Source organism: Denticeps clupeoides, chromosome 15, assembly GCF_900700375.1.
Source record: "Denticeps clupeoides chromosome 15, fDenClu1.1, whole genome shotgun sequence".
NCBI lineage: Eukaryota > Metazoa > Chordata > Actinopteri > Clupeiformes > Denticipitidae > Denticeps > Denticeps clupeoides.
This window is the reverse complement of record NC_041721.1, coordinates 1653090-1668427: the sequence shown is the minus strand read 5'-3', so window position 1 is coordinate 1668427 and position 15338 is coordinate 1653090. Positions and strand designations below refer to the sequence as shown.

The window sequence follows — 15338 nt, the reverse complement described above, 5'->3', positions numbered from 1 at the left end:
TGCACACTCACTTTATGCAACTTAGCCTTCTGTGATTTATTTATTGCTGCTGCACTTTGTCTTTTATGTCTTCTATGTACCATGTTCTATGTTCTGTCTACGTGGGAGGGGTTTTCAAGCGTGCTCTGTACGCTGTACTTTGCATATATGACAATAAACTTCAACCTCAACCTCAACCTAATTAAACACCCCTTAAAAGGTCTTGGTGGGTGGTTAGTTCTAGTCTTTAGCTTCACTCACATGAGAAAGGGACAGGAAGTGGAGAGGACAGGAGAGGAGAGTGGGAGGAGGAGTCTTTGTGGCGAAAGGGGGACGGCCACCAAAGTGCTCCAGCAATGTCACCTTACAGCAGCTGCTGCTGTCATCACACTAATGCAGCCGCGGTGACCCCCCGACCTGCAGAGTTAATGACGGAGGAGGAGGCGCAGGGAGGACATTCTCCACGGCTCAGGGGACAAGCGGGGAGAGGGGACAAAAAAAAAAAAACAAGACAAAAAAAGAAACTCAGTCCCCTCACCTGGAAATCCTTCTCTTCCAGAACCTCCTTCCGCCAGTGGACCAGGAAGGCGGCGCAGACGTACAGGTGAAAGTGGGAGAAGCCCTCTGGCTCCGCCTGCAGAGAAACGGGGATGAGAATTAAACGCGCGCCGACCGTTAACGCCGAGTTAATAAACTGCGAGGAGGGCGGAGTTGTGCTCTGGGCTGGAAATGATTATTATACTCGCCGCTGAAATAGTTTCACCTTGACATTTATACTAATGGAATATATTTACATGCATGGGGATTAAAAAAAAAAAAAAAAAACTTTACACACAGAATATTTGTACATCTGCAGCGAGAGGGCAGAAATCCACCCGTCCACTCCGATGAAAGGGCATGCAGGGCTATCTGGGTACGATAACGGGACCCTGGACATGCCGAGGGGACCTGTGGCAATCCACGCCACAATACACAGATAACCCCTCCGCCCTCCAACCGCTGCCTTATCTGCATAGGCGCCTTTCACACTGTTCCCGGGTCAGCCAGCGTGCCGCAGTCCGCTGAAGGGGACAAGGCAGGGGGATTGTGGGAAAAAACGAGGCGCCATCTCTCATGCCGAACACGGACTGAGCATAATGAAAATCAATGAGCGCCTTTCTTCATGCCAATAAACAGGCAGGACCGCCCCCTTCAAGGGTAAACGTGGGCAAAGGAAACATTCCCACTGTGCAACAGCTGTAAAGCACACACACACACACACACACACACACACACACACACACACACACACTCTACTGAAAAACCCCTTTAACCAGACACCCTCACACATCAGGTCCAGTCCAGTTACGCAGAAGTCACCACAGACCATTCGTCCAGGACCAGGACAGTCCAGGTCTTATTCTGCCCCTGACTGGACGGGACCAAACGTTCAAACTGAGAAGCGACGAGCTCCGAGAACGGGATACCACGGAAACATTAGGCCATAAGTATTATTATTTAATTGAAGACTTTTGGTGTCGGTCTGACCTACGACATGAAATCAGCATCACACACACACACACACACACACACACACACACACACACACACACACACACACACACACACACACACATTCATCAGAAAACTGGTATGTGTTTGTGCAGAGGCTCCCGGATCGTTTTAATTATTCTCGCTGCTGCTCCCTCACGGGAACGCCACAATGATTGGGACTTAATTAATGGGGACAATAACGGGACGGGCAGCGCTGCTTACGGGGATTTGGGCCGAGTGGCCTGGCTTCGTGTGGCGCCGCCGCCGTCTTTGAAGAGCAGGAGAGTGACACCGCGCAGAAACCCTTCCACCCGGATACACGGACAAACCGGCCGCGTGCGCGACACAATGAACGTTAGAAAGAGCAAGAGATTCACTCTGGCGCGCTCTCTCTCTTTTTCACACACACACACACACACACACACACACACACACACACACACACACACAGCAGGCATCTGCCTGAGAGGGTCCTTGGAATGAAGTGTATTCACTGGAGTACAATAACAGTGACAGGCAAAAGGCGCACACTCGCACACATTTTTGTTGAGTGTGTGAAGCCATTCCTCATCCTCAAAAATGTATCTTCTTCTCTTTGTATTTTCAGATTTGATATATATATATATATATGTGTGTGTGTGTGTATGAGAGAATGGTTTTGGGGCATGTGATTTGGATGTGTATCTCTAGTGTGTGTTTAGTTTTTACTTACAAACACACAACAGCGTCAGAATAGATTCTACACTAATGCAGTAAAAAAAAATTAAAATAAAATTCTCAGATACTAATCAATACGTTTGTTTACGTAAATCACCAGCAGACTAGATCGATTTTCAACAGGCATTGCAGAGGGCAGGCTACCTGGAGGACCCAATGTTTACATTTACAGCATTTACCAGACGCCCTTATCCAGAGCGACTTACAGTCAGTAGTTACAGAGACAGTCCCCCCCTGGAGACACTCAGGGTTAAGTGTCTTGTTCAGGGAAACGATGGTAGTAAGTGGGATTTGAACCTGGGTCTTCTGGTTCATAAGTGAGTGTGTTACCCACTAGGCTACTACCAGAGGAGACACTTTAACCATGACAGCGAGCGAAAACATTAATACGTCTGGAAGTATTTCAGATATCAACCAAAAAATGTGGACAAATTCTGCAAAGCATTTGAAACAATTACACGCCATGTGCTCCTGCAATATCTTAAACTTCCAATAGACTTTTACTGGAGCATAAGAAAACTGAATATTTGCACAAGCTAATAGAGCCTTTAGATATTTTATTTATTGTGCAATACTCATGGCCTTTTTTCTATTTAATATGTTTATATTTTTCATTGCATTTTTGGTGGTGTTCTGACTATAAAAAATTAAAATGTTCCTCTATTTGTTTTTTCTCACCCTGTAATAGCAAAAATCATATGGAGTACCATCTTCAGTATCGGTATCGAGTTTCGATATCGTGACGAGCCTAGTCTACGCACAATCCACAGTGCCTGCAGCCAAAATGGCAAGAGAGCTGACATGACATGGAGCCTGGAGTTCATCTGACGCCGACGATCGGACGGATGGACGGGTGGACGGCGAGTCCTGCTCGGTTCTGATGATTGGCTGCTGCTCTAACCTCCCGGCCTTAATCAGAGCGTCTGAAGGGCCGCTGTCTCTGGGTATCAAACTGTGACACACTGCCTCTGTGCTTTATTACTTTATTAACTCCCCTACCTGCCAGATATGAGTCAGGGAGAGATCGCCTTTGCCCTCGGCAGAGGGACGGAGTGTGTGTGTGTGTGTGTGTGTGTGTGTGTGTGTCCTCTGCAGTATGTATCCCTCTGGTGATGCGGTGAGAGTGTGTTACTGCCTGTCTGTATCTTCGGCTAAATCTATCTTCTGATGGCTCTGCTGAGATTTTTCTGTGTGTGTGTGTGTGTGTGTGTGTGTGTGTGTATTCCTTTGTTGCACAGTTATTTGTGTACAGGGCATTCGAGTCCCTGCAGCTGGAGATGAGCGCCTCCCCACTTCTCCCTCCCGTCTCTCTGCGGGCGGCGGAGGGCCGTGTTCACCTTTAAAGGTGAAAAGCTGCCCCTTACACAGTGTGTGTGTGTGTGTACTTCTCCCCTGAGCTGCAGGACCATAAAGAGAAGAAAGAAAGAAAGAAAAAAAAAAAAAAAAACTTTACACCCAAACTTTGCCGGAGGGGGTTGCTGTGCAACGAGGTCAGTTGAGGACGTGTTTTCCACCCGACCTTCGTCCAATCACAGGAGACCGGCGCTGTGACCTACAGGAGGAGTAAAACTGGAGCCACACTTCCACTGAAAGCCTCTCAGCACCTGGACGGGGCTCGAGGGTCAGAGGAACCTCTGGACTGTGCTTTTCAGAAGGAATCTGGCCAGCGGTGGCCTAGCGACTAGGGAAGGTCGTCCCCACACACACTGCTCACCAAGGGTGACGGTTAAATACAGAGGACACGTTTCACCGCGTCACCGCGTGCTGTGCTGCAGTGTTTCACGTTACAGAGATATTCTGTCTCTTAATTTAAACGTATCTGATGATTTCGTTTGTCATGTCTGGTCTTCGGACATCCCGGCATCCCAGGAGTGACAGAACGTCTCGGCTCCTCCCTGCCGAGGTCTTGCCTCTTTAAGAGCCTCGGCTTGGCGAGGAAAAGCAGTTTTTAAGGCAGAGGCAGGGTGATGAAATATTGATGCTTCAGGGCATGGGTCTGACCTCAGACCTGCCTGCTGGGTACCGGCTTTCTGCGTCAGAAAACAGAGGCCAGTCATTAGTAGGGCCCTGGGGACAGGCAAGGGCCCGGGTCGCGGGTCCCGGTCCCCCCGGGGACGCTCCGCGCTGCAGTGCCCTCCGCTTCAGCGCGAGGATGGGCGGAGAATAAAATGTGAACGAGACTCGCTTTCACCGGAGCACTTTAAACGTGCCCTTCCATTAACATCTTTACACACTCGACACAACACACACACACACACACACACACCAGTCAGTGTGGAGACAGACGATGGAATCCTCCACAAATGGGCGGAGCGCGGCTCATTCAGTCCTCAGGGAGGGATGAGTGCCTTATCAGCACAGCATCGCCTGCCCCATTAGAGCGGCTCGGGGTGGAGAAATGCAACGACGTGCAGGGAGGAGAAACACGAGATGAACTTGCCACCGCAGCCTGATCATCAGCCTTAAACGATCATAAAACTGGACTTTTAAAATGCATATAAACAAGACAAAACTTCTCAAGGGGCGTCCCTCTTCCTAACACCCATAAATACCCCAAAAATGCCACCCAAAAACCCAGAGTTGGCACATAAACCCTTCAGTACTCCTGTCAGGTTACTGACGCTGTTCAGAATAAACCGCCGCCGTGCGCGTGGAGCTCAGGACGTCCCGCGGCAGGGGGAAGTTCAATCATTCATGGGAAACGTCCCTGATGGAGCACATCCCCGCTAGTGGCGGCTCAGGAAACGGCCCGCTAATGCAGCCGGGCCGATTCGGGGTCGAGATCCCGATGACGGGTGGCAGGATCCTCCCCCCAAAGACCTGACTGAGCTGAGGACTGAGCTGGCGCGTTACGCAGGAGCCGCTCCTTTATTGGCTGAAAATCCTGTTTTCTACATCTCATTGACGCTGACACAGTGTAGAAAACAGACGAAACGGACGTATTTAACCCAGACGCCTTCTTAAAGGGCCAGTCTCCCGAAAAACGTGATCAGATTTTCACTAAAACCATCAGGATTTACTGGAACCGACTGCTATCCAGCCCTTTTTCTCGGTCTACAGTTATTTCCCACACCCAGAAGAACAACTTTAAAATAATAAGATAGTCATTTATTGTCCCAAAAGTGGGAAATTTGAAATTATGTTTTGATAAAGTTAAAAAGGGGGAGGAGACTGCTTCCTAATTCTGGACAATTTAACCCCCCTCCTGTCAATATGTAACACGTCCCTCCGTTCTCTACCATCCCAATACGTCGCCACGGCCACTATTAACACTTTAATTTAAGGTGAAGATAAATCCCTTCTGCATGACACTCCTCGCCTTTCAGCATTTAAGGCACCATCTAAAACATGCTCAGGTCGCAGCCAGACTCCGAGGGCGCGGTGGGGCGGGGTCAACGCAGACAGCGTGAGACCGATGGGAGCATTTAAACTCAGCTGTGTTTGTCCGCTTTTTCATTAGCTGCGGACGACCACACACACACACACACACACACACACACGGAGCAGATGGCCGTAGCGAAGACGCAGTACAGGGGAAGTACCAACAGGGGAGTGTTGCAGCACAGAGGTTAAACTCCTCCATGAAATACTGCTGCTGTAATGGAGACATTAACGGGGCGGAGTCCTCGCTCCATCTGGCCGTCGGCGTTATAGCACAGCGGCTCCAGCCACCCGAGTCGCTCCGGACAAAGTCAACCCCTTTTCCCATAATCTTTCTTTTTAATAGCCTGCTCCAGGTGGGAGGTTTTCGTAACGTGTGGTTGTACGCGACGGACGCGGCCCCGGCGTAATGTTCCAGGACGGGGATGATGTCTGAAGGTGGCGGAGAGTTGGCAGCGGAGACCGCGGCCTCGGAACGAGGAGGCAGTTTAATCGGTCCGTTTAAAGCCGTAATTAAATATTCTGAAAAAGACGACCTCTGGACGATTGGACAGTGATGAGACTTTTTTTTTTTTTTTTTTTTTTAAGCAGCTACTGTTAAGTAATTGCAGGATGTGGCCAGTGGACATCTGTGCGTGATGAGCAGAGTGAGGAGATAAAACGTCTGTAGGCATCTCATGGCTACTTAATTACTTACCGGGTCAGTCATGTTACATTCTCTAATTAACAACATTTATCGTAAAACACTTTTTTTTTTTTTTTAATCTCAATATGCAAATGAGGATGGGTCACCACCGGGTGGGACCAAGTCCGGTTTCACCTGTCCTAGCTGCCGTCTTCAAATCAACATGCATTAGAAGAACCGGTGACTCTCACAATCACAGGGGCGTCCAGGAAGGACCTGGTCATAAAACACAAACGCCCTTTTCAGGAGAGAATTTGCTGAAATTGGACAGGTTCCCGTGTGACGGGCTTTGACAGCCACGCGTTTAGGAGCCACAGATTGTTGTTCTTGGAGCTTTTAGAAGATATTCACCCAGAAGAAGCTGCTAACTGCACCTCCAAGGTGGCATTTTGTCAGCGAGGGCCACGGAGCAGTCATCTATCGGTCTGTTTGGTTATGCATGAAATATTAATGGCGGGCGGATTTCCTTCTATTTCTGGGCCGCGTCAAGTAACTCACGTGGCACCCCAAAACCCCCGAGGTGAAGCCAGGCGAGTCCACTTCGCTCCGGGTTCGGCGGGAGCTCCTGTGGGATTTTTATCCCATCGTTTCGGATCAAGGACATCTGAACGAGACTCCGCCCACCTCACGCCGCAGACCGTCGGAGCTGCGAGGCTCTCAACACTTTATTTGGCTGGACATGAATAATAAAGGAAGGACAAATCTGCTGGCAGTGTTGGGCGGGAAAGCCAGATGGGAGGACGCATGACCCGAGGGTCCCCGAAGACTTGTTGGCGGTGAGAAGAGCAGCCAGAACGCAGTTGTTAGTGCAAAGGTCAACGCTCAGGGACTTAAATTCTTCATACAGTCCGCCGCTATCGCACTCAAGTGACCGTCCTTCAATCGGCTGATGCACTGGTGCACGTTGGTGCTAGGGGTGTTGAAATTAATCTCATAACTGATGCATCACAATGCAGACGAGGACAATTCTGTTTCGATGCAGTGCACATCATAATTAATTATATCATAGTGACGTTGCTTATTAGTTTTCTGGTATAAAAATGCTAGTTTAAACGTAGTGCCGGTAATGAATGTGGCTGCCCGTTCTATGTAGGAGTTCGGCCTCGTTCAACACAAGACGTTCGAAACGAATGCCTTCTGAACACCAGATGCTTTTGCTGCGCTTCATAGTTGCGTTTGATTGGCATTTACATTTACAGCATTTACCAGACGTCCTTATCCAGAGCGACATACAAGCAGTAGTTACAGGGACAGTCCCCCCCCAGAGACACTCAGGGTTAAGTGTCTTGCTCAGGGACACGATGGTAGTAAGTGGGGTTTGAACCTGTTTCACTAGTGGATTCATTAGTTTTCGTTTGATGCTGTTTAACGTTTACATTTTTTACATTTACGGCATTTACCAGACGCCCTTATCCAGAGCGACATACAATCAGTAGTTACAGGGGACAGTCCCCCCCTGGAGACACTCAGGGTTAAGTGTCCTGCTCAGGGACACGATGGTAGTAAGTGGGGTTTGAACCTGGGTCTTCTGGTTCATAGGCGAGTGTGTTACTCCACTAGGCCACTACCACGTTCATCGCTGTTTAACAATCGTCGGTATTTCAGCAGAAATTGATGCCAAAAAAACCTTTGCATGCAGCGTTCATCCACATAATGTCCAGTCGTGTTGACGGGATGCATCGGGACGCATCGCTACCACATTAATTGTCGATTGTCGTAAAACGAATACTGAGACCTGTGCAGTCTACACCCTCCCCGCACCCAACTGGCGACTTCAGACCACCGGCCTGCTTCCCTGTTAAATCGATGAAAGTGTATTTAATCCGGACGACACTCAAGGGCATACACAATTACAGCCCTTAAGAAAATCCGGACGTGCAGTAATTAAAGTGAGTCATCAGAGGAGGAGGGCCGCCTCGCCCCTAAATCTCTTTAATGTGCGTAATCCATCATCTCCCCCCCCCGATTTGTTTCCCCGTTTTCCCGCGGAGAGTCGGGAATCAATAGCACCACATTAAGTCATATCCTGCAATATTGACTTAAACGTCGCCTAACAAGGGGCAGCGCTGCCGTTCCCCCGCCGCACGGCAAAGTTCGCGTGTCAACAAGCGTCACAATCGATGGCGGGGCTGTAAGTGTCGGGCGAGGGGTCGGGTCTACGCCATTCCCACCACCTCAACGCGAGAGTCCCCGACACCCGGGGCGCTGACAAGGCGCTTCATTAGCCTTCAGACGGCCGACTTTCACCGCCAACTGCTGCTTGACTCAAAGCCAATCGGCAGCGGCGGCGCCATTCCGATGGATGTTCTCCCATCCTCTTCATCCTCCGCCGGATCGCGCGTATACACTGGTGCCAGAGTGTCTCCACTTCCTGTTCCTGCCGTCTGGTTCACAACCTTCCGCAGCCCTGCAGCAGGCTGTGGCCGAGAACCCGGAGCTCGACAATGATAACCCCGACATCGGGCAAAGTTCGGAACAGCGGACTCTTCTCCAGGCCAACTCTGACCAGAGGGCAACTGAGAGGAGGAGTGCAAGAGGACCAGGGTTTCTGAAGGTCCACTTCACACTCACAAGAAGGAGAGGGAAGGAAAAAATATATATATCTACAGCTTCTTTCGGTTAAAATGCCGTAAATGTCAACTTTGTCGTCATGGAAACATTACTCATCTTCCCACACACAGCGTCCACCTGGAAACACTTTGCTGCGCATTCTAAATCTGGATGTTACGGTCGGATGGTGTGTTATACCACACTTTCGTCAAAACCCGCATTTCAGTGCTCATCTTAAAATGATCCACATTCTACTCACTACCAGACTGGAGGTGGAAGCTCAATATAATTGAACTTATATTCCCAGAAACATGTGGGCGTTGTCACCATTGTCACATTGAGTATTCTGTCACATTCCCCCACCAGGACGCTTGAATTAAAGCACATGATAACCTGCATGTTGGTGTTGGTAGTGGGCGTGGTCACATTCAGTGGAAATAAAGCGCCTGATAACCTGCATGTTGGTGTTGGTAGTGGGCGTGGTCACATTCAGTGGAAATAAAGCGCCTGATAACCTGCATGTTGGTGTTGGAAGTGGGCGTGGTCACGTTCGCTGGGATTAAAGCGCCTGATAACCTGCATGTCGGTGTCGGTAGTGGGCGTGGTCACGTTCGCTGGAATTACAGCACCTGATAACCTGCATGTTGGTGTTGGTAGTGGGCGTGGTCACGTTGACTGGAATTAATGCACCTGATAACCTGCATAATGGTGTTGGTAGTGGGCGTGGTCACGTTGACAGGAATTAAAGCGCCTGATGACCTGCATGTGGGTGTTGGTAGAGGGCGTGGTCACATTCAGTGGAAATAAAGCGCCTGATAACCTGCATGTTGGTGTTGGTAGTGGGTGTGATCACGTTGACTGGAATTAATGCGCCTGATAACCTGCATGTTGGTGTTGGTAGTGGGCGTGGTCACGTTGACTGGAATTAATGCGCCTGATAACCTGCATGTTGGTGTTGGTAGTGGGCGTGGTCACGTTGACAGGAATTAAAGCGCCTGATAACCTGCATGTTGGTGTTGGTAGTGGGCGTGGTCACATTCAGTGGAAATAAAGCGCCTGATAACCTGCATGTTGGTGTTGGAAGTGGGCGTGGTCACGTTCGCTGGAATTAAAGCGCCTGATAACCTGCATGTTGGTGTCGGTAGTGGGTGTGGTCACGTTGACTGGAATTAAAGCGCCTGATAACCTGCATGTCGGTGTCGGTAGTGGGCGTGGTCACGTTCGCTGGAATTACAGCGCCTGATAACCTGCATGTTGGTGTTGGTAGTGGGCGTGGTCACATTCAGTGGAAATAAAGCGCCTGATAACCTGCATGTTGGTGTTGGTAGTGGGCGTGGTCACGTTGACTGGAATTAAAGTGCCTGATAACCTGCATGTTGGTGTTGGTAGTGGGCGTGGTCACGTTGACTGGAATTAAAGCGCCTGATAACCTGCATGTTGGTGTTGGTAGTGGGCGTGGTCACGTTGACTGGAATTAAAGCGCCTGATAACCTGCATGTTGGTGTCGGTAGTGGGCGTGGTCACGTTGACTGGAATTAAAGCGCCTGATAACCTGCATGTTGGTGTTGGTAGTGGGCGTGGTCACGTTCAATGGAATTAAAGCGCCTGATAACCTGCATGTTGATAATGGGCGTGGTCACGTTGACTGGAATGAAAGCGCCTGATAACCTGCATGTTGGTGTCGGTAGTGGGCGTGGTCACGTTGACTGGAATTAAAGCCCCTGATAACCTGCATGTTGGTGTGAAAACTGTCAATCATGGCTACAGGGCCCTCTTCCTTTTAAAACTTTCAGAAATAATTACACACCAGAAAAAAAAATAAAAACATGAATCCTTTGATGTTTAAAAAAAATAAACATAATAATGTTTATTAATAATAAAGAGTAAATATGAAGTTCATGTATTATAACAGCAGCAAGGGGGTGGCAGGCTGTATTGAGAGTTAGTTTTGGGGTCGGTGGGTGAGGGCCAGTACCTGGTAAGTGTCCCACAGCCGGATGGTGCAGCGCAGGGGCAGCTCCCTCATCAGCAGGTTGTTCATCCAGCGGAAGGCGAACTGCAGATACTCCACTTCGAACTGCTGCATGTGGCGGTGGACCGTCTCTGTTGGGGGGAGAGGGGACACGGCAATCCATCAGACGGAGCCACGCGCGATGACAACGGCGGCGCCGCCCCGTCATTGGTGAATAACCTCACGCTCGGCGCGCTGTCATAAAAACAGAAGTAATTTCAAAGCTGCCAGGGGATGTTTGGGGGGGAAACAGAATTATTTAGAGGGAGGGTCTTAATCAGCGCTGTCACACAATGATCGAACGCACAACAGACAAAACGAAGGCCCTCTCGCTCGCTACACAACCAAACTACAGGCACACACTCTATCTGTCACACAAAGAATGATGTCACACACACACACAATCATTTAAATGCGGATCATTTAAATACAAGTGACTGTTCGCACACACACACACCTACAGAAGGTGAATGCAAACACGGAACGTGTGTGTGGTTCTCACACCTGTCTGCAGAGTGTTACTCCCACACACAGCGGCGGCACATAAACAACTTATTCTCATTAACGCCGCATAAATCAATCCGACAGACACAAACCCGAGCCGGGACGTCGGAACGTGTGTGCACAACTGCTGCACACAATTAAGAAAACGGAAAACACTATATTCACACACACACACACTCACACACAGAGCGCAGACAAGGCACAGGAAGGAGCACACAGGGACGAGCTGCATAATCACACACGCTTATTACTGTTCGCCGAGTACACAGCCTTCAGGCAAGTACACCCACTGGGGGCCTGTGTGTGTGTGTGTGTGTGTGTGTGTGTCTTTGTGCATATGTTAAAAAAAAAAAAATGTTCATTTGAATATGTGTTAGTAATGTGAGTGCGAATGAGCCATGGGCGTGTTTCACAGGGACAGATTCTGGTGGGTCCAGAAGAAGAAGAAGAAGAAGAAGAAGAAGAAGAACGGAACGGGCCATGGGGTCAGGAGTCACAGGAAGACAAGTGAGGTGCTCCCGCATTTCTGCTGAGCTGCACAGTTCTCTCAGGCTCCTGCCCCCTCCTCCTCCTCCATCCATTCTGTAATTGCATCTGCGGCTGCCGCCCCCCCCACTTCCCGGTGGCCGCAGTATCCAGGCCACCGCATACATCCCGACGCGTTGAGAGGTCACAGATGGGACTGAATATGCGCTTCCTCTTAAAATCCACTAAATGGCTAATTTTAGCGTCTAATGTCTCAATCACGGAGTGGTCAATGGGGTTTATAGCGGTAAACAGGTAAAACCAGGTTGTTGTAGAACAGGAACTAACTGCCCCCCCAAGACCTCTATTTCTGACAACAACATGATGTTTTTAATGAACAAGTTTTTAAAAAGGGGAGGAGCCTGGCTGGAGTCACTCCCGCTACTTCCTCAATCTGAACAATTTAAATCAAGGTGGTGCAGCCCGGGTGTAGCGCAGCATCCATCTCCTCAGACGGCTCGTGACCACGCCCACCACCAACACCAACACGCTGGTTATCGGCACTTTACTCAAAAATCCTGATGGATCGTGCAAGATTAGGACACAGCGGTGCAGAAACGCCACTTTTTTTTTTTATTATCAGTTTAAGCTATCAGGGGCAATTAAAATTTTTTTTAAAGGCATCAAACTGACATAAAAAAACACTATTAAACGCAATTCAGGCCCTTTTCACTTGGAGCTCGGCTCGACAGCGGAGTGGATCAGAGGTGGGCCCCGAGCGCCGCTTGTCTGAAGACGTCGTTCTGCACAGAAAGGGCGATGAGATGGCGCCTCTGTCTGCCGCTTGCAAATAATTGTTATCCTCGAGTAAACTCCGCAGCGAGACTCAGTAAACACAGACGAGCTCCGAATCGATGAATCCGGAGCCTGGCGGGCGAGGGCTTAGCTCTGCAGGGTTGAGGCAGGTCAGAGTCTCAAATTTCACAGTTTTGTGCGAGGGGGCCGACAAGGTGTCAGATGTGACATTTACGGGGGAAAATTAAAAGCTTTCACACCTACAGGTTTTGGTGCACTTCAATCAAACTCAACTTTATTCCAACAGTCACTGCCCTCAAAACGACTGCACTAAGACCTACGAAAAGCAGAGGTCTCCATTCAAATCAATCCGTAAGAATTCGTACTGAACCGAGACAGGACCAAACGCTACCACGTGATTTGAGAACAGTGAATTATGGGTAAATATCAAATGTCGTTTTCACAGTTCCATAGGATTAACGTACACCACGACTCCAATTAAATCAGCGCTTTGTTTTCAAGAGGTAACCGCGGTACATTTTCAAAATCTATGCGTTGCCTAAAGTGGTAAATGCATGTAATATAATATGAAATCGGCAGGGCAACCCCGTAGGCGGCAGGCTCCTCGTGCGTCCCCGTCGGCGCCAGGGTGCTGACTTGGTGTTTTAGGGCATAATTGAGGGATAAGCCTCGCGTGTCCATGATTGGCTATGGGATGGTGAATGACTCTGTATCCAGGCGGCTTCTAATCTCTCCACCGACGAAGTACCGCCCCCTGAAAAATGAGAGGAATCTGGCCGCCGCTCTTTTGCGGCCGGCGCATGTGATTTAAGCGGGCAGACGGCACTGACAGGGCCTCGGCGGGCGCGGCCGTGATCGATGGGGCTGCGATCTGTTCTGATCAGCTCAGATTCATTGTTCTCCCGCGGCTGCGGCCATATTTCACCGCCTTTAAAACTGAACCAGCCGTGAAAATGAAAGTGTGCTCACAATTAAAATTAATGCGCTGAGGTGGGCCGCAGATAAAAGCGGACGGGAGGTGCAGGCAGTCACCTTCGGCTGTGAGAGCCGTAAAAAAAAAAAAAAAGCCCAGTCGTCCGCCCCCGATGCCGCCACTCCTTTGTGGCGGCTAATGTACCGGCCTGAGCGGAATCTTCGCGGGAATGGCTTCTGGCTCGCCTCGCCTCGGCTCATCATTAGCCCGTGGGGCAGACTTTGACCTGGTGGCTTATTTGTTCCTCTGGCCACGGAGCCTTAATGAGACGCCACCGCTTTCGTTGAGCAGGTTGGCACCCCCGGCCGACCTCCGAACTCTCAGCGCGGAGGCCTCCGTACTGACCAATTATCGTAGCGAGCGCTAGTCAGACTCTGCCGGCGGCAGTGGGGGAGGGGTTTAGGTGTAATTAGTGCCGTTTTGGCGAGCATCGTGTCGTATCCCGGAGCTTCGGCGGCCTGTTCGCCTCGCTTGTGTCGCAGTCATGGTAACGTCAACATGCAGGTGCCGCGTTTATTTATGGAAATGGGGCTGTGTACATGCGAGGGATTCGGCTGGTCTGAGGCCAGATTAAAGAGTCGTTGTGTAAACGGCGTAATCCGGGTCGAAGGACGGGCAAAAACGGCGGCTGCTGCGGGATAGAACTTGGCCTGACCCGCGTCCCTCCTGCCTTGGGAGCTTCAGCTGCTGCTACTAGGTCATGTTTTTCATTTCTGTATTTGTGTCTGTGTTGTGTGTTCAGCCGTGAGAAGTAGACCCCCTCTGAGGATCATGGTGTAGTTTGTTCAAATCACCACGCTGCTCAGGACTTCATAAGCCTGCCTGTATTTGAAAGTTTACATGGGTTTTGAGTACTGAGGTCCCACCATAAAACCCCGTCAACACTTGTCTCTTTACAGGTTTCTGGTTTCTGAAAAACACCATCCACACAGGAGCATTACCTGAAAGGTAGTTGTCCACATGGAGAACGCAGTTTTAACCCCACTCCACACCTGTAGGTGGTGCTGTAACTCCCCACTCTCCTTATTTGGCATCTAGTTCTCCTCCGTGGTGAGTTAAACACGTCGTTGTTCTCCAGCCTTATCTTTTCATTAGAAATGAGGAGAGGATTTTTTTTGTAGTTGAACATGTTCTCTGCCATTGTTGTATATGTGACTCGGTTGGGGTTATAGGTCAGGTTCTAATACGTCAGCGTTCTCACACAAAAAAAGCCACTTTGCCGTCCACACGGACACTAATTTAGTGGAGCCTGGCGCCTACCGGGACGCACGAGGAGCCTGGTGCGTACGGGGACGTACGAGGAGCACGAGGAGCCTGGCGCCTACCAGGACGTACGAGGAGCCTGGCGCCTACCAGGACGTACGAGGAGCCTGGTGCGTACGGGGACGTACGAGGAGCACGAGGAGCCTGGCGCCTACCAGGACGTACGAGGAGCCTGGCGCCTACCAGGACGTACGAGGAGCCTGGTGACGAGGACGTACGAGGAGCCTGGCGCCTACCAGGACGTACGAGGAGCCTGGCGCCTACCAGGACGTACGAGGAGCCTGGTGACGAGGACGTACGAGGAGCCTGGCGCCTACCGGGACGTACGAGGAGCCTGGCGCCTACCGGGACGTACGAGGAGCCTGGCGCCTACCGGGACGTACGAGGAGCCTGGCGCCTACCGGGACGTACGAGGAGCCTGGCGCGTACGGGGACGTACGAGGAGCACGAGGAGCCTGGCG

At 50.3% G+C, this 15338-nt stretch overlaps 1 protein-coding gene across 3 annotated transcripts in view; it reads right to left on the bottom strand.

Moving 5' to 3' along the window:
• Nucleotides 1–15338, bottom strand: part of tbc1d22a (TBC1 domain family, member 22a) — a 74763-nt gene that overhangs the window by 10487 nt on the left and 48938 nt on the right. For all 3 annotated transcript variants that reach the window (XM_028954755.1, XM_028954757.1, XM_028954756.1), the window contains 2 exons: nt 10821–10948; nt 518–613 (listed from right to left, as the gene is read on the bottom strand). In XM_028954755.1, coding sequence (XP_028810588.1) covers nt 518–613; nt 10821–10948 — 224 coding nt within the window. The remainder of the gene's footprint in view (nt 1–517; nt 614–10820; nt 10949–15338) is intronic.